The sequence below is a fragment of the Miniopterus schreibersii genome, assembly GCF_964146895.1.
Source record: "Miniopterus schreibersii genome assembly, chromosome: 2".
Lineage (NCBI taxonomy): Eukaryota > Metazoa > Chordata > Mammalia > Chiroptera > Miniopteridae > Miniopterus > Miniopterus schreibersii.
The window spans coordinates 142797615-142816961 of NC_138102.1; the positions used below are offsets into that span (position 1 = coordinate 142797615).

Genomic DNA, 19347 nt, shown 5'->3' on the forward strand with positions numbered 1-19347 from the left:
CATGCGGGAGGCAACCAATCAATGTGTCTCTCACATTGATGTTTCTCTCTCTCTCCCTTCCATTCTCTCTGAAAAACAATGGAAAAAATATCCTCAGGTGAGGATTTAAAAAAAAAAAAAAAAAGTAGTTTGGGGCCAGATTGTGAACATTGACTATCATGCTGAAGAATTAAATTTTAGATGTTAGGTTGTGGGAGCCCCTAGAGGTTTAAAGCAGCAATATTATTAGTCTTGTAAAAGCAGTCATAAAGAGGGCTATAATAGGACTTGGGACTTGACCTTACAGAGGTTCCAGAAATGGCTTTATTAAAAAAAGGGGGGGGTGACCGGAGGGGAATCTGGCCCCTGGAGGCTGGTACTTGAACCCTGAACTCTCTTCCCATGCGGACCGACAGGTTTGTCTGCCACGGGGACAGGAGACTGAATTAGTTCTCAATAATGGGGAGAACCTACATTGTAGAAGAATGTTGTTGGCCAGTACCTTTCAAACCTCAATCTCCAAGGAAAGTCTTTGGTCTCCGGTCTTTTAATAGGACAGAACACCACCCAAAGAGGAAAAAAATAAGAACCTCAAACATCCCAAACCTCAAACATGGGTATGACTGCCGCATTTGCAGTTGCAGCCCTTGTTGCGAGTACCTCCTTTCACTACTTCAGTGATTAGGGTGAGGCACAAAGCTTGCTGATCATCCGGAGATAACTTGGATGAAGAATGGGCCACGGAGCAGGCTAACCAGGTATCAAGAATGCTACCTGGGGAGTTCTTGGAGTATTTATTATTACAACGTTAGAAATGGGAAATGATTTTCAAAACACCCTGCGCAGACTAGTATTTGCTGTGGAAAAATCTATGAATAAAAAGAGTCAGTGGAATTGCACAGAGGAGTAAGTCTCAGAGCAAGTGACACTTCACATTTGCTCTTCTACAAAAAAAAAATATTTTGTCGAACTTATGATATCCAGGTTCCAAAGACTTCAGCAAAACCAGCAGATTGGAACATCAAAATGGACTGTCAACTTCATGGCTTTCTTTAGACTGTACGGTTCATATTAATATTCACATCCCACTGTCTACTACTTCTGTCAGCTATACTCTGGAGAAAAATACAAAGAATGCACTTGCACGCTGGGCCAAGCAAATAGAAAATGGTGTTTATTTGATTAATGGACAAGTTAAAGCTGAAGATTGTGACCTACTAGAAGGACAGAAAAAATCTTCTAGAGGAAATGCTCAAGCAATTAGCCATTCTTTTGATGTCAGAGTGTTAAGGCAGTTGGTTCTGAATTCAGACCACAGATTCACAGCCACCGTCCAGATCTGCAGCGGCTCTGAAAACCTTAAGGGTGCTGTGAAATGCAGAGCGTATATTCACAGCACTAAACCCAAGGTTAAAGATGCTGTGCAGGCAGTGAAGAGAGATATATAGAATACAGTTGCTGGTCGTTGTGAAATACTCTCTGAGGATCTGATTTTGAATGAAATTCCAGAAAAAAAGGTTCTGAAAAAGAGTTTCACATCCTTCCTCACCAAGTTTTTGTCCCCATTCTGGGACCCACAGTAATGTTATGATTATAAATTTGGCAATGAGTCAGCTGAAGAAATCAGAGACCATTTTATAGAGATGTTAGATCAGAGGATTCAAACAGAAGATTTGGAAAATGCAGAGGAAATAAACACGCCTTTTCTGAGTTTCTCTATGAATAATGACGCTTCATTGGACAACACAGATGATAAACAACCAAAAAACCCAGTTAAAACTACAGTAGTAGTGAAACTTCAACAAAACATGGGTATGACTGCAGCATTTGCAGTTGCAGTCCTTGCAGGAACCTCCTTTCACTACTTCAGGGATGAGGGTGAGGCACAAAGAGCTTGCTGATCATCCAGAGAACACTGGCCAACAATTATGAATAATATAGCTGCAAACAAGCTGTCTGCACTTAAGACAACAGCGGCCAGACCTGCTGCCAAACTCCCATTAGGTGTGTTTCTGTAAAATGAAATCATCAGCTGCCTTGTTTAGCCCTGCTTCTATTGGCTCAGACTTCCAAAAGTAAAGTTATTTATCTAGATGGAATAAAGGGGGTAGGGGCTATGAGTTGGCATGGGCCAATATGTAGTAAGAATACATGGTAAGTTATCTGTACCACCTTCACCTCAGTCATTTGCATAATTAATTTTCTTCTAGTCCATTAAGGTCTCTCCTAGTGCAGGCCTCTCCAAGAGTTTAGTCACCGCTGGAGGCCTACAGAAAAAGCAGATTTGGAATCTGCCTTCATTCAAATGACTGGTCTACGAAAGCCACTTAGGAAACAACACTAAACTTTTTGGCAGCGTCACGGCTCTGCTGTCTGAGCATGATTTCTTTGGTGTTTATTAGAAACTACACATATTTGGATTTGTTTTATTTTTTTTAGCCCATCTATTACTAGTCTTTGTCTTTTAATGGGAGAATTCAGTTCATTGATATTTAACTGAAGAACTTGATTATGTTCATTATAATTTGACAGCCAATATGTCTATTCTTTCTTACTAGATACAGTTCATGCTCAGTAAATATGAAACAACTGCTTGAATTTAGGTTTTCGCAAGCTGTATTTGAAATGACTGTAAGTGCTCCAAGTGAAAATGACTGTTAAACAATTGGAGGTGGGAACGGACTGGAATCTAGTCCAGGAAACAAGACTGGACAGAGACACACTGGCATCATCTGCTGTATTAGTCAGCGTTCTCCAGACAACAGAGCCAATAGCTTAGAAAGCAAGAATGAGACTGATTTAAGGAATTGGCTTATACAATTGTAGGGACTAGCAAGTCTGAAATGTATAGAGCAGATAGCAGGCTGGAAGTTCAGGTAAGAGTTGATGTTGCAGCCCTAGCTGGTTTGGCTCAATGGTTAGAGCACCGGCCAGCAGACTAAAGGGTCCTGGGTTCAATTCCAGCCAAGGGCACGTACCTCGGATGCAGGCTCAATCCCAGGCCCTGGTGGGGCACATGCGGGAGGCAACCAATTGATGTGTCTCTCTCACATTGATGTTTCTCTCTCTCTCCCTTCCACTTTCTCTGAAAAGCAATGGAAGAAATCTCCTCAAGTGAGGGGGGCGGAAAAAAAGTTGATTTGCAGCGCAAGATCTACCTGCTAGAAATTCAGGCAGGGTTTCTGTGTTAATTTTGATGCATAATTCCTTTGTTGGGAACTCTTATTAGTCTTTGCTCTTAAGGCCTTCAACTGATTGGATAAGGTCCATTCACATTACAGAAAATAACTTGCTTTACTCAAAGTCTGCAGATATGTGTTTGGTCTTTATCTTAGGTTTTTGGCAAAGAGCTTCTAAGAGCCTTGGAATCTCCAGTGATAATTGGCTTTGTATGCTAATGAGGTGACTCTTGGTGGGCCCCTAGATAATTTCTGAATGGGAGCTGGATGCCAGAGGAACCAGACCAAGGCATGATTTAAGGGCTGGGATTTTCAACCCCATCTGACCTCCAGGGAAGGGAGAGGAGCTAAGGATTGAGTTAATCACCAATGGGCAATGATTTAATCAATCATGCTTATGTGATGGAACCTCCATAAAACCCCTAAACAAAGGGATTCAGAGAGCTTCTGGATTTAATACATTGAGGTACTGATAGGGTGATGTGCCCTATACCTTGCCCTATGCATCTCTTCCATTAGGCTGTTCCTGAGCGGTCGGTATCCTTTATAATAAACCAGTAAGAGTAAATGAAGTATTTCCCTGAGTTCAGGTTTGTGAACCATTGTTGCAAATTATAAAACCTAAGGAGGTGGCTGTAGGCACCAATGTGTAGCCAAGTCAGGCAGAAGTATGGATAACCTGGGGATCCACTAATCATAGGCATCTGAAGTGGAGGGCAGTCTTGTGGGACTGAGCCCTTAACTTGTGGGATCTGCACTAACCCCGGGGTAGTTAGTGGCAGAACTGAATTATAGGATACTCAGTTGGTGTCCAGAGGTGGAGAGTTGTTTGGTGTTGGGAAAACTCACACATTTGGTATCAGAAGTGTTGTGAGTAAACAGTTTTCATTTAAGACCCCTTTAACCTCTGCCCTACTCTACCTCACCTCACCCCCAATATAACAACTACTATTGTAAGTTTGGTGTGTCCTTTCAATCCATTTTTTGTACATACTTTTTATACTTTCAACAGTCACACATGTATCTATAACTTAGAGTATGAATAACTACATTCTGTAATGATTTTCACCATGGATTTGTGATGTATCCTCTATCACAGTCAACTTCTAACATATACATTAACCTGTTTGAGTTTATTATTCTATGCCACTACTCTCTTTCTCTACTCCTGCACTAATACCCCAACATTTAGATTACTATTAGCTTTCTACTATGTCTTGATATCTGGTAGCCCAACCCATCTTCTTTGTTCCTTTTCAAAACTGCCTTAGCCACATGTGCTTTTAAAGATTTTTTTAGCCTTGTCGGCGTGGCTCAGTGGTTGAGCATTGACCTATGATCCAGGAGATCGCAGTTTGATTCCCGGTCAGGGCACATGCTTGGGTTGTGGGCTCGATCCCCAGTTGGGGGCTTGCAGGAGGCAGCCGATCAATGACTCTCTCATCATTGATGTTTCTATTTCTCTCTCTCCCTCTCCCTTCCTCTCTCTGAAATCAATAAAGATATATTTAAAAAAAAAAAAAAAGATTTTAGCTCTGGCCAGGTAGCTCAGTTGGTAGAGCATCGTTCCAATACTCCAAGGTTGGAGGTTCGATCCCCAGTCAGGACATATACCAGAATCAACTAATGAATGAATAAATAAGTGGAACAACAAATTGATATTTCTCTCTCCTCCCCTCTCTCAAAAAAAGACAAAGTATAAGCAAGAAATTATAAGAGTGGAACTGATTAAATGGATGTTTAAATGGTAAAAATAAGAATTATTTGGGAGTAGCATACAGGGAATAGTCTAATAAATCTCCCACATTTCTGACTTGGATGATGGTGTCATTAACTAAAACGAGGAAAATGTGAATAACTCCTGGAGATGAGAAGGAATGCTGTTAGTTGTGGGCATGTCAAGTTAAAGAGGACTACAGGACATTCACGTGGATCTATCAAGCACTTGGATATACTGCACCTGAAACTCAATCTGGAAGATACAGATTTGGAGGTCAGCAGCAGGCATTAATAGCTGACATTGAGTGCTTATCATGGACCAGACAGAAGATTAAATACTTCATGAATTATCTAATTTAATATTCAATCTAACCTTTTAAATTGGGAAAATTGTATCCCCATTTGACAAAGGTTAACTGAGGAGTTAAGAGTTAATAACTGGCTTATTGCAATATAGCTGTAATGGTGAAGCCAGGATACCAACACTGAGTACTTAACTACATTTTGTTATATTAGAACCATTAATTACTTAGATTGAGAACATACAGAATAAGAGCAATAGGCCAAGAACACAACTGCAACACATTAGAGTTTAAAGTGGACAGAGGAAATCAGAAGAAAAAAATCTAAGTGGTACAAGGGAACAAGACAGTGGTCCCTCCCTGCAGCCAAAGTAGAGCTTCAGTGCCTCAGGAAACAGCAAGGGGAGGACAAGTCATCAGGGGATATGCCACAGTGGCAGGGGATGTCAACCGGGAATTTCAACGCAGTGGTGGAGGTGGAAGGAACTTGAAGTCCCAGGAAGGGCTATCATGTGAGACTTCTTAAATAATCTGGAGTAGTTTGTTTTGGTAGGGGGTGGAGGGCCGTAAGCAAGTTTATATACTGAGAAGAGATAACTAATGGAGCAAGGACTAGGGTTGAGGAGGGTAAGGATGGAGGCAGAGACTGCAGGGCAGTTGTTCGGGGCATCAGCTATGGGCATAGGCTGGACAGGGGAGCAGTTTAGGCCAATAAGAGACTGACAGATTGGAATAAAATAGGAGTCAAACGATCTGAAGTCTCCAAGTTCTAGAATAGAGTCGAAATGAGAATGTAAGAAAGCTCCTCAAAAAACGACTGATTTTATGCCATTTGAAAGTGGCACTGGGAGAATGGTGACCCTAACAGTACAGGTGAGAAAGCAGAGGAGGCAGTAGAGTCCTTGGTTAATACGCCAAGAGAGGATAATAGCAAAAGGGTTGAGGATATAGGAAAGCTGTGTTGTTGGGGGGTGGGGGGGTTGTTATTGATCTTAACGAGAAGGAGAAGCACCGATTTGTTGTTCCACTTATTTATGCATTCATCACTTGATTCTTGTATGTGCCCTGAATTGAACCTGCAACCAAGGCATATGGGACGATGGATGCTCTAACCAACTGAGCTACCTGGCCAGGGCTACAGCTGGGGTTTTTCATCATGGAAGAGGGGTTTCAGGTGAAAGGTTTAGAAGTAAGGGGACAAAGGACAGAGCAGTATGCACAAAGAGCATGAGAGAGGCCAGGTGTCCAAGGAGGTTAATATTTGGGGTGATCACCAAGAAGGACATGAACTAGCAAGCCTCAACACTCAAAACGGAATGGTGCCAATACCTCGCTTCATAATTGGGTTTTACCTTGAATAGAGTTTTCTTTCAAATCCTCTTCACAACTCTGTAATAAGACCTGCAGGTAGATTCCCGCACCGTGGCACAGTGAGAAATCGACCCTTATGCTAACACTATACCCAGTGAGCTTAAGAAGGTGAACCGCGTTACTACAGGCTGCCCAACAACCCTTCCTTTTGGGAACTGTGTCTCCTCTACTTGGTGCAATTTTGAGAAGGCTGTTAAACAAGGGTCTCTGCCTTCCTTAACTGCTGGCCAGAGTACCCCATTACCTGGACACAGTAATTAGTTCAGGAATGGTCACTGACCAAAGAGCTCTGGTCTTTAGTCTTTTCAGGGGATTTATACAGCTGCTGGGACAGCCTTTTCTGAGGTCATGAAAGTTGATATTACTACACCTAAAACTGTATATCCCCTACTTCATGGGTACTAAGAGCTCAAGATATGGAAATCCAGTCTGTGACTAGAAAATTAGTAGTTAAGGCCCCACCTCTGTGGTCCATACCCTATTTAAGTAAACAAAAACACCAGACACAGACAGACATGGCAAAATATTTAATGTCTGTAGATGTGCCTCACCCTCCCCCAATTCCTGTTATGATTTGATAGCCTCCCCAAACTGGCAGTTCCAGAGAAATCATGGGCACTTATCCCCATCAGGGTTTGAAAACCATTAAGACCTTAGTTCTCTTGACTTGGATATGACTGTAGGTGAGCTCTTTTCACAGCATGCCTCAGCCCTCTCTAATCAAGGAGAAAAGCCCCCCAGTTCTACAAGACTCCTGAGGTCTTCTGTTCTTCTGCGGCCTGGCGCCGGGAGCTGCGCCGCTGGAAATAGTGGTAGGCGCGGACGCTGCAGAGGTAGCCCCCATACACAGTGAGGAGCATCATGGAGGTGGAGAAGGTCTTGTAACCAATGTCAGCTAGTTGCTTGGCAGTTGGCATGTCGTCCCCTACAAAGACAGACTGAATTTAGATACCAGGATAGGCCTCATGTGCCCAGCCCACTTCCTTGTTTAAAGCCATTCCATAACTTCTGCATCCTGCTTAGTCTATGTACTCTATTCTGAATGGCCCCTACACGTATGCAGAGTCTTATAGTGGAAGACAATATTTGGGAATTGTAAGATGTGTAAGAGCAAATAAAATCTGCATGAGATACAGCTGGAACTAGGTGAATCTGAATGGCATCACCTTGCCCTCCAATGGTTTTGGAAAGAAGTGACTGGTATGGACCACCTAGAAATGTTAATTGGTACATTACTTTAAGCATGCATCTGTTTTTCTGGCTAGCAGACAATTAATGGAGGTAGCCAAGGATTAAACATTAGCAGTAAATTATTCTCTGTAGGAGATCAAATGAGAACCTTCTAAGCAATATCCAATTTATTTTCCCATAAAAATGATCTTATTCACAGTGGTTAGGTTCCCAGGTTAGCCCTCAAGTATCTGTTTAAGCCATAATATTCCTGAAATAGTACCAACAGTACACTTATGTTATTTCAATTGTACTTAACCTTCTACAGCATTGATTCTAAGTTCCAAACACAACACCAAGTACCTATCCCAAGGGCTAAAAAAAACCCCGAGTCCCTAGCAAACTGTTAACTCACATTTGCCTGAGATAAATGACTTCTAATTTAACTGTTCCCTGGATATTCTGAGCTAGAGAACAAGAGAAAGTCTAGCATGACAATCTCTCATCCTGAACAAAATGTTCCTCAATTTGGGACTGTGAATATGTTCTTAGACTCCTCTTTGTTGAAGGAATTGAAATTAAAAGACTGACTGAAATTAGTGAGAATGTTTCTTAAAAGTCAAGGATTTGGAAGAAGCTCAGGATTAGCTGGCTTAGGGAGTCAGGAGGAGGGTGAGATATAAGTGCTTTTCCGAGTGAGTCCTATGGGCTGAACATTTCCTTAGAACCAGTCTTTGCAGGTGGACCCCAAGCTGAGCTGAGGGATAGTTTCCTTGAATTATAATTCCAAGTGACTTTAAATAAGGTCAGAGGAAGAAAACCAAATGGCACAGGCTCAAGATGAGGTTATCTGAGCTTTGAAAGGACCCCAAGCTGTGAGGCAGCGAAGAAAAAACACACACACACAGCAGGATACTAAAGTAGTAAACAAGCTCCCAGCAAAGAGACTTCCAGACATTCAACCTCCCCCTCACTTCTTCTTTCCCCTCATATTCCCCATTACCCTGACCAGATGCTAACCAATCATAGGGCCACTTCTTTGAGGAGCTGAAGGAAGAAGGCTGGAAGCTTTCACTAGCCAAGAAACAGGATGGTACAGCTTGGCTAGAAGAATGTCAGAAGATAGTAGACATAATTTTGGCGTCTAGAACCCCACTTCCTTCTCCTGTCTAATCCAACCTAAGATTTCTCCTATTTTCAAATTTTAAAAAACTCTTCACATACCCTGAGCTAAGACGGGGCTGTAGAAGACAGATACGGAAGTTCAAACAAGATTTATTCACTGAATGGAATAAGTCACAGCTGAAAATATCTCCAAGTTAGGAAACGTTGTCGGTTGGGACACTTAATAGAAATAAGAAACAAGAAGAAACAGGTGTGTATACCAGGGTACTGGTGGCACTGTCAGTCAAGGTTATGAACTCAGTTTTGGACATCTTTAAGATGCTGAACACAACATTCAGGCGATGATGTCTATCAGGCAGATGGATATACAAATCTGGATAGAGCCTGGGAGAGATACAGATGGAGGTAACAAGTGACACCAAAGCAGAGGATAAGACCAGAGAGAGAGGCCAAGGGAAGCAAAATAATTAAGGAAAGAAAGCAGGTCAGAAATTCCAAAATTTTCTGGAGGGCTTTTTCATTTAACTACATCCCTCTTGCCAGTTGAAAGTCACTGCTGTATCAAGTCACTGCCACTGATGGAGGTGTACTGTATCTTCCAGGTGTGTTGCACAAGAATGAAAAAATGGGAACCACTACTGCAAAGGTATGTGCCACGAAGACTGGTCTCATCGAAATAGATGACTAGGTCACGGGTAAACCTTGAGTGAAAGCTAATTTAGTGCACTGAACTGGAAGAGGCACTAAGTAAAAAGCAAATTCTCAGCCAAGGCCCCAATTCTTAGCCTGACCCCTGACCCCCAAGGTCAGAGCTACTGGAGTCAGAGCGTGGAGGGCCGAGACCGCCCGGCTGCAGTCAAGGTCTGACAGGAACCTACAGCTGCAAGGAGCTGGTTGGGTTGGAAGCATGCAAACCGCAGCTTAGCGGTGCAGGATACGTGGGTGACTTCCAGGGCACGGAGGCCTGAAGACTGGGTCACGGGAGGATATGGGAGCATGCGGGAAGCAAAGGCCGGCCCAAACTTGCGCGCTGCGGCTCGCGCCAGCAGACGGCGTACCTGGAGGTGCGGCTCCCTCGCGCCCAACCCAGCGTCTCGCCGCCACAGTCTGCGCAGCCTGATGCAGCACCTGAAACGTGAGGGTAGCGGCCCAGGTACAACCCTAGACGCTGAGGCGCTAGTGGTCAGGAAAGCCACCCTTTCTCCCTCCCACCCACTCTAATTACCCTCTAGGATCCGGCTCCCCACGCGAGAGAGTGCACCGCACGCCGGACGCAGTACAACTCCACCCACTGAGTGGCCGACCTTGAACTTCCGGCTTCCGGCCCAGTCACCCTTACTACGCATCCTCAGACGAGCCTTCCTTTCCGAGAGCCCGTTGAATTCCGGAGGTTGTAGTCGTTTTCCGTAGAGAGAGAGCCTTTGGTGACTCAAACTCTGGAACCGGAACTTTTAGGATGGATACTCAGGTACTATAGAAAAGGCGATCTTTCTCCCCGACTCAGCCGAGCCAATCCCCAGCCTACGGCGCGGTGACGTCTCCGGTAGCTAGGCAGATTCTCTCCGACTCAACCCTCCGGAGGTGGACCGCGCGCCCCCTAGAGCCTGGAGCTGCCCGCGGCCGGGCTTGGGTCAAGCTCAGGTAGGAAACCGACCTGCGCTGCGAGGCTTAGACCGCCGAGGAGGCAAGTCTGGCCTTGGCCACGGCGTGGGCTCAGGGGATGTTTCTGTCTCGTGTGTGACCTCTCCGCACACAAGCGGCGTGATAAAGCCCCAAAGAAGCGCCGGGAAGGGGATGGGAGGAGGGTTCTACTTGGGGGAGGAGAACTTCGTGGGCACCAGGCTAGGGGCAGAGAGCGGCTGGGGTTATGGAGGAGGGCCTTTTCCCCCCCTTTTCCTACGGTATGAAAACGTATACATGCAGTGATACACCACAACATACGAACTGCCACATGCACTGAAGCGCCCTTCCCAACTCGTTTCTGGAAAATCCAGGCTTTATTGGATAGACAAATAGGCCTGATTTGAAGGCCTTAGATTCAGTTAACTGTGGAGTGAACAACAGTAGGCAAAAGTGTTTCACTAATAAGGTCGCAGTTGCTACTGAGGGAAGGGAGTTGTCTTTCTGCCCCCACTTTGACCTCCTGTATTCTGCCAGTGCCCCTAACTGGGCCCAGCCAGATCTGGGGTGACCATGCACCTCACGCCGCTGCCTGATTGAGGCAGCTCTACCCTTCACTGGAAAGAAAGTGAATTCTCAAGAGCTGGAAGCTGGGAGGACCCTGCCTCCCTGGTTAGGCCGGGAATAAGGGAGGGTTAACATAATGCTGGCCAGAGCCATAGTGTGCCAAGTGCTGCCACATAGGAAGCTGAGACCCTTTGCTGGATGCTAGGAGCTCTTAGGCCCTCAGGGACTATTTATAGCCAGGAGCCTAGGCTGCTGACCTGTGACATTCCCCGCTGCCACCCTATCCTGGAGCTAGGCCAGTGCAAAGCACACTCCTCTCTCTCCTCCTCTTCCTGTTCTTCCCTTACCCTAGGGCAGCCAGTGTGCAGCAGCAGGCACACTGGTGCGCCGCAAGAATTTTTAAAACATTCAGTACCTGACTATTTAGTCAGGGGCACTGACCTCTTTTCCCTTAGACTGGCAAATAAAAAAATGACAGCAGTCAACACAATAGCTGTCTGGTGTGAATGAATCAAAAGTATACCTATTTTTTTTGTCAGATCGGCAAAAAATATATTTTCTGTTGTGCCACAGAATTTTAGTAATTAGTTTATGCATGCCATGGGATGAAAAAAGTTGAAAATCACTGCTTTAGGAGATAGGGTGGTTTTAACTTTTTTCCTCCTCCTTGAGTTGCCTAGCTCTTGAGGTGCTGATATATACTTTATGACAAGGCAGATGACAGGAGAGCTGGCCTTGGAATGTCAGGACCCACCAACATGGGGACATAGTCATCCTCCCCTGCCCCTGATCAGCCTTTAGGCCACTCTCTGGCCATCTGCCCTCTAAATGCAGGTGCTGGTAAGCTGCCCTGGCTGCTCTGGAGGCAGGTAATAAATAGGTACAGGGTTTGGGAGAAGAAAAGGGGTGGAGCCAAGGATGTTCTGGGGAGACAGCAGGAGGGACGCAGCTGAAACCTCCCCTGCCACTGGAGCTCCGGAGAAGGGAGGCAGGGCAAATCCAAAGGTCACTGGGAGCAGAGTGATCTGAGCCTGCTGTGAAAAGGTGTAGCTCTGTCAGCAGATTAAGTTCTTGCTCCCCAAAGAGGGTGCTGGCGGGAGAGTGAGAGAAGGCTTGGAAAGGTCACGCATAGTGGGGAGGAGCTGGCAAAGAACTAGGAACCAGGAAGTCCATGGGGAGAATGACAAGCCCCAGGGCCAGAGATGCCAGCATGGCAGCAACTCTGGTGCCAGGGCAGCCTGGGGGAGGGGAAAGGGAATAACCAGAGATTTCTGAGGACACAGATGTTGCTAGGAGAAGTTAGGAGGGGGTTGAGATCTTTGTATTTTGTTAACAAACACTGAGATCCATTGATGCTGTGCAGGGCCTGGCAGAGGTCAGACAAAGCAAAGGAGTCCCTATGTCAGCTCAAAAGCCCAGACCTCTCCCTGACAGCCCTTGCCTTATCCCTCATGTGGCTAAAATTGTTCTTTAGCCACTTAACTGGGATTGGGGACAGGATTCCTGTTCTGTGTGAAGCAGCAGCGGGCAGCCATTGCCTTACCTCTCTCTCCCTCCACCCTCTGCCCTACCACACACACCCAAGCTTCCCAGAGGACGGGAGAAAGCCCCACATCTGGAGATGTGGCAAGAAGCTGCAGGCTGCTTGGTGGTTCAGGGTCTCCAGACAGGTTGCTGGGCCCCACAGCCTCCTGTCCTCCGGTGAAAAACAGAGAAGAGGCTGCTCTGTGGGGAGTCCCAGAGATCCTGGTGGCCAGGTACACAAGCTTCTGTCTGTCTCCACTGGGGTAAAGAAGCTGCCTGGCCTGGGCCACAGCCCTGATCACAGATGTTCTGGATGATTCTGCAGGCACTGGATGAATTCACCCACTGGCTGGCTCTCATAGCATGTTCTGTACACAGCTACGAACAGAGGGAACCTAGAAGAGGGAAGGAGAGACCCAGTTCAAATTCCTTGTATGTCCTTTACTCTCTACTCCCCATCCCCTCCTAACCCTCCACTCTCCTACTCTCTCACCTTTGAGTTCAGGCAGACCCTGCCTCTCAATTTCCAGTTGCTAAGAATTTGAACTTCTAGCTGTGAGTTTTAGGGTCAGGTTGTTCATTGCCTTGCTCCCTATCATATTGAACTTGCCAGCATGATTCCCTGGAATTGTTTTATTCCAGGTGGGCAAACCACTTGACCTCTGTGAGCCTCAGTATCATCAACTGATACCGAGCCATGGAGCCAACGTAACAAAGTAGTGAAGTGATTATGTATTCTATGAAGGAGCTCAATAAAGGCCAGTTTCCTTCACATCCTCGTGCCCAGGCTGCTTGCTTGACCAGCCATAAGCTGATCTTTTGAACCTGTTTCATACTCTTATACAAGGATTCTTTCTCAGCCAACAGAGCTCTGCTTTGGTCATCCATCACTCCCCTCTGCCTTTGTGCTCACACCTCAGCACCCAGTACAACATTCAGGGGCAGAGGGTTGGCTTCAGGAGAGCAGCTTAGACTGGGGATGATGGACAGAAAAGTGGGGCAATCAGGTGAGCTTATTCCTGCTGCCCCAGAGCCCTGGCCCCCATAGCAGGTGATGAGGAAAGGATTGAGGAAGGCTATGCAGAGGGGTTGAAGCACTGTGGTATAAAGATCACTAGACCAGAAGGAGTTCAGAACATGAACTCCTTGTTGGGGGGCAGTGGGTATACCAGACTCACTCTCTCTAAGCTCTGGTCTCTGTGTCTGTTAACAGAAGATTACATTTCCCTGTCTGCCCACTTCATAGATTGAGAAGGGTTCAGGAAGATAAAGAATGGGGAGAGCAGTTCTGGCTGTGGTTCCCTCCACCAGTGGGGCTGTGGTAGATACTTACTTATCCACCAGGCCCTTTTGTTTGAGGATGCTGTGTAGCTCCCGGGATGTCTGGGGCCCCTGCAGCTTCTGCCCATTCAGCATTTCTTTCTCCAGCTGCTCAATGGACTGTGAAGAAAACAGGAGGGGTGGATGGAAATGGGAGGATTGTCAGTGTGAGGTGGAGAGTCTAGGGCTCAAATAAGAGGTGGAAGGTCTTAGGAGGAAGGTTTGGAATGTTTACAACAAGCTTAATGTTTGTGCTCAAGAGACACCTCAAGCCAGTTTCCTCTACCTTGACACCTACAGGCCTCACCCTCCGTTCTGCATTCTCTAGGGGGCCTACCTTTCCTGTGCGGGCAAAGGCCTCAGCCACCTTGCGGTTCCGCCCTCCGTAGCAGGTAGTGATGAGGTCAGCGATACCACAGCTCTCCAAGAAGGTGGCAGAGGACACAGGGCCACTGCAGAAGAGCTTGGCGAAGGTGATCATTTCCATGAGCCCCAATCGGATCACCGCTGCCTTGGTGTTGTCTCCAAAGCCCAGCCCATCACAGAAGCCAGCCCCCACAGCCACTATATTCTTTGGAGAATGGAAGTCACAGTGAGAAAGGATCCCCTCCTGCAGGCCCCACTTGGTGCTTTCACCACCTGCCTTATGCTGCTTCCATCAGCTATGATACTCCCTCTGAATAAGTGAAGTATAGTGGGTGGCTCCTTGACTATTTCTACCTCTTGCTTTTCCCACTTGCTGTACTCCTTCTTTTAGCCTGGGCTTATACATCCAAGCTCCCTAACTCTACTCCATACTCCATTCTGAGGACATTTACTGAAAACCAGTCTTCCATCCAGCTGGCCCTCCCATCTATGACTATTCCTGATATCCACAGTTCTGGCCATCAATCTGTCTGGGTGTCCTGGACATCTTGTCTCCCATTAGCTTGGGCTCTCCCCTGGGGCATCTCCTCTTCCTCCCTGGATGACCCCCTGGAGCCAGTGATAGGGATGTCCCACAAGAAGCTATAGGGAGAAAGGAAGAAGAGGGTCCAGCATCTGATGGTGAATAATCAGCAGGCCTAAATGACTTTGGCTTTGCTTCTTCAGTTCTTACTATGTATATGGGATTTGGTGGGGAACAGGAGCAACTACCTATGAGTGGGAGCCTGGAGTACCAGTAACCTTGTAGAGCTAAGACAGGCCCTCTTTCAGGATCTCCTCCCCACCTCCTAGCTGCCTCTACACCCCTCTCACCTTTAAGGCCCCACAGATCTCTACTGTGTCCACCTCTTGCACCACCCTGATGCGGAAATTGGGTGTCTGCATCAGCTCTTTCAGAAGCTGTCCGTGGGCCAGGTCCTTGCAGCCTAAAGTGGGGAGGGGCAAGGCTTTAAGGAGGGGACTCTTGGGTGTTCTTTGCACACTTGCCCTAAATAGGATGTGCAACCCTTTCCCTAGGGGTTCCCAACCCTCCTTCACCTCTGATGCTTGGGTCTTCTTCCTTTGCCTGCCTTATGGGGAGAAGATGGCTAGGCTAAGTGGAGTGGAGGAAGGGAGACTGGGGAAGCGATGCAACTGGAGCTGCTTTATGCATGTGGGTTGTGGTGGGGCTCTCACCAATGGTTGTCTCACAAAACTTCTCATCAGCCACCTCGTTGGCAATGTTGGCACCCATCAGCACATTCATGGAGATGCCCAGCTGCTCCCCAATTAGTTCAGAGATGAGCTTCAGCCCATTGGGGCCCTCGTCTATACCCTGGGCACAGGATGGAGCTCAGGCCAGGTGCCCTTTATGCCCAATTGAGGGCTTCCCACCCAGAAATCCTGCCCTTTCCAAATCTGCTGTTCATCAGTGTCCCTTCCCAAAGGTCCCGCCCCACTCCAACCCAGCCAAAGCTTTGTTAGGAAGGCAGATGGCATCTGAAAATTCTCCTTCCACATACCCTCAAATCAGCCTACCTCTCCAAGGCAATGTATCTCCTCCACATTCCTATATAACCTACTTCCAAGTTCCTTAAACCAGCTTCCCTCCTAGCCACTGCTCCAAACCAACTTCTCTTTCACATTCCTCAAACCAGCTTACTACTCATACCCCCCAGGCATCCCTTGTACATCTCCTAAACTCCCCAAAACATCTGCCTCCAAACCAATCTCTTGTCTACTCAACCAACCTCCCCTTCCCAGCGGCCCCCAGCATCTGTTTCTCATGCCTCCCCAGAGCTAACTTCTATCTAGAAAACTCTTGGCCTACTTTTGCCACTTTCTCTTCTTGTCACTTCAACCACCCTGAGCCCCACCACAGTTAGCTGAGCCTCCATGCACATGGTGTCCCTGGCACCTTAATAAGAGATATCCCGATGGCGTTTGCCTTCAGGTGGCCCTTGAGCTGATCACAGATCTTCTTGATGAACTGATGGGGCACCACAAAGACCAGGATGTCAGCATCCACTGCAGCCTGGACCACATTTGGGACAGCCACCTGTGGAGTGACCAATATTCATGGTCCTGACAGACTTCTAGCCTCTATGAAACCCCATTCAGGTGAGAAGATCGAAAAGCCAGAGAGTGAGGATTGTGAGGGGAAAGGAAGATCAGTTTGGGGACTGTCTGGAAGGGCTGAACTTGGAGGAAGTAGACACTCGATTCCATTCCCCTAGCCATCATTCCCTCTGCTCCAGCTTTCGTGGGCTTTCGACTCCTGGAAACCTCCTCCCAGCACCCTCCTAGCCTTTAGGAAGCCAAAGGAGGCCTGAGCTTGGCAGGAGGAAGAGGCCAAGTAATTTCATCACCCTGCTCCTTAGGGTCCTAACTGGGAAGGGAAAGCATCAGTTTTCCTTCTATCTTTTCTGGGAAGTGAGCCACATGGATTTGACCAAAGACCGTAAGTCCAAGGAGCAACATCCACGTTTGCTAATAACCCAGTGAATAAGTAACTGGATTAGAAGCTGAGGCAGGTACTACCTGAATCCCAGGTCTGGGAGCTAGAGATCCTGTCTTGGTTGCCACAGAAACCAACTTCCTTGTCTTGTCTTAAAAGCCTGGGAGGCCATAAGTGGGGGTGGGGTGGGGAGGAAGCACATTCAGGTTCTCCTCAGTTCCAGAAAGTACTCAGGGAAGCAGTCTGGGGGCTGTGCATAGGAGCGCCCAGTGCCTGGAGCTGTCCTCCTGAGACACTTACCAACTCCAGGTGGCTCCCCCTTAGCAAGAGGCACCCCTCCACTTCCCTCTCCCTTCCTGTAGGGTACTGGGGCTCACCACGTTGGGGGGAAGCTTGCGCCCTGGCAGGTATTTGATGTTTTCATGCTGTGTATTGATGATCTCTGTCAGCTTTCTGCCCCCGATGTCTTCCTCAAACACCCACATGGTCACCCGTGGGTCAAAGTGTGCCAGCCGGGCTGCATTGCCACCCACAATCTTGGCAATGGCTGAACCCCTGGTGGGAGGAGGAGCACAGAAAATGGAGGAGTGGAGGTATGAGGGAGGAGTGGTGAAAGGGGAGGGATCAGTGTCCCACCTCAGGATATCACAGCAGCCCACCAGATTATTTACTAGCCACCTTCCTTGTCCCCCCACCCCCAAACCCAAGCAGCTGTTCAAGCAGGGAGCATTCAAGGCTCCTTTTCTGTGGCAAACAGGTGCAGGTGCAGGGCCAGGCAGGGGCCAGGAGAGGTTTGGGCACCATCTGTCCTATGGGGTAGGCACAGAAGATAGCAGCAGGGGTAGAAGAGGAACCAGAGGGTATTTCCTACCCACTGTCTGCCTCCTGCCCACCTATGCCCCTGTGTACTTGGGGGAATCCCCCTTCTTCCCCACACCCTTTGATAGAGCCACTTACCAGTTTCCAGAGCCTAAAATGCAGACTTTCTTGCCCGTCATGGTGCCGCTTTTCTGCCTGAGCCTGCTGGTTCCACACTCCCCAGCTCCTCTCTCTCCACTAGGAGCATATAACTCCGCCACACGTGGGTGCAGCCAAGCTCCGCCCCCCAGGGGTGTGTGGGGAGGCGGGCGCCCAGGGAGACAGTCTGGCAGAGCCAGGGAGAGGGGAGAAAAGAGACAGGTGGGGAACAAGAATGGGGCACAGACCAGGCCCCACTTCTCTTAGGTTTGCCAACTGACTGTGTTGGCAGGCTTCTTCCCTTGGCCCCAGCCCAGTCCCCCTTACCCCCCTGCAATGGTCTAATTTTGAGGTCTGCCAAGAAATAGCCCAGATAAGGAGCAAGTTACTGGCCCCCTCACTCCCTTCTGTCTCCCAGCACTGGAATACATTGTACGAGGCCTAGTAGCAGGTACAGGAATGCTTTCTTCCCAAGGTATATGCCTTGCATATCCTCCCAGGACTCCAAAAAGTGCTCTGCAGTTTTGTCCTCTAGCAGTGACAGGGTACACACCACTGGTCCCATACTAGCTGCATTGCAGGGCTGTGGCTGAGTGCAGTGGGTGGGTGACGAACCACATTTATAGCTAAGACCACATAAGAGGTAAAGGCCTGCTTTGGGGACAGCCTAGCCCAAGGATAAGAAGAAACCCCGGGACCCTGACAGATGAGGTCATCTTAGTTACCCACAGTAGTCATCTCAGGGATTCACCAGTGGGTCTCTCCTCACCTCACAGTATCTCCACCTGAATGTCTTCCAGGAAGGGAGGGTGGAAAAGGTCAAAGTAAGAGGCTCTGATGCCCACAAGTCTCCTTTTGCAGACTCTGGCCTCAAGGAAGGACAGGAGAGAAACGGCACTGAAGTGTTCACTGTCCTTGAGAGGCTTTCAGCATCCTTCAGTTCTTCCTTGGGGATTTAAACTACCACACTAGGGGCTCCCTCTGGTTAGTGGCTAGTTTGCAGAAGCCAGAAAGGGGAAAGGAGGCAGGATCAGGAGTAGCTGTGACCTCTGGAGCTTGGTGGTCTCAGATGCTGTAATTGAAAGTGGGGTGTGTGATTTTGGTGAGGAGGGAGAGAATGGAAGCAGCTTTCAGCAGCAGTTCTCTGAAATCGCCCACAGCCATCTGTTTCACTAAGGGGAGCTCTGGTTTCTAGGCTGATCTGAAGTGAGGCAAAGGGCCCTAACACTCCAGCCATCTGTGTACCTTGGCCTAGAGGGCACAGACCATTGTGTGCTCACACGCTGACCTCCTGGCCTGGCAGACTCCTAAGTGGGTGTTTCCAATCCCCAGGGCCACTGTTGGCCAGCAACAGTGATAAGCACTGGGCCAGAGGGGAGTCTGTGTGCAACCACTGGGTAAGGGTAAGTGGGCACGAGGTCAAGAGCAATGGTTTCCTAAGTTCTAAGGACTGCCCAGGAAAAGCCCCCCATATTCTCCTTCCATGACCAGAGTTCCCATTGGAGAGAACATACATGGAATCAGTAGTTGTTTCCCTTGGGAACAAAGTTGTACCTACTGCAGAGCCAGCCTCCCACAAATCACTGTAGTATTGCACTGGCAATGAGACAGGCACCAGTGCCAGGCTGTCAGCTGGGAGCACTGATTACGG

At 47.8% G+C, this 19347-nt stretch overlaps 2 protein-coding genes and 1 pseudogene across 5 annotated transcripts; 1 reads left to right on the plus strand and 2 right to left on the minus strand.

Moving 5' to 3' along the window:
- The first annotated feature begins 438 nt into the window (after positions 1-438).
- On the plus strand, positions 439-1880 carry LOC308552558 (protein odr-4 homolog pseudogene; annotated as a pseudogene). Its single transcript has 3 exons — positions 439-596; positions 697-737; positions 827-1880. The product of its transcript is annotated as a protein odr-4 homolog pseudogene (transcript).
- A 5182-nt stretch (positions 1881-7062) lies between these two features.
- COX14 (cytochrome c oxidase assembly factor COX14) lies at positions 7063-10263 on the minus strand. Of its 3 annotated transcripts, XM_081127592.1 has the most exons (3): positions 10071-10141; positions 9904-9973; positions 7063-7475 (listed from the first exon to the last, which is right to left on the minus strand). In XM_081127592.1, exon 3 carries the CDS (start codon positions 7465-7467, stop codon positions 7294-7296), a length of 174 nt encoding a protein of 57 aa, XP_080983718.1. In that variant the 5' UTR covers positions 7468-7475; positions 9904-9973; positions 10071-10141; the 3' UTR covers positions 7063-7293. The 3 variants fall into 3 exon arrangements, with proteins under 3 accessions (XP_080983718.1, XP_080983717.1, XP_080983719.1); XM_081127591.1 differs by lacking the exon at positions 9904-9973 and having other exon boundaries at positions 10071-10263; XM_081127593.1 differs by lacking the exon at positions 10071-10141 and having other exon boundaries at positions 9904-9987.
- A 2075-nt stretch (positions 10264-12338) lies between these two features.
- GPD1 (glycerol-3-phosphate dehydrogenase 1) lies at positions 12339-17980 on the minus strand. Its single transcript, XM_081127590.1, has 8 exons — positions 17697-17980; positions 17117-17294; positions 16200-16340; positions 15479-15617; positions 15116-15228; positions 14214-14447; positions 13890-13996; positions 12339-12951 (listed from the first exon to the last, which is right to left on the minus strand). The coding sequence occupies exons 1-8, from the start codon at positions 17735-17737 to the stop codon at positions 12855-12857; spliced, it is 1050 nt and encodes a 349-aa protein (XP_080983716.1). The 5' UTR covers positions 17738-17980; the 3' UTR covers positions 12339-12854.
- Between the last annotated feature and the right edge of the window lie 1367 nt (positions 17981-19347).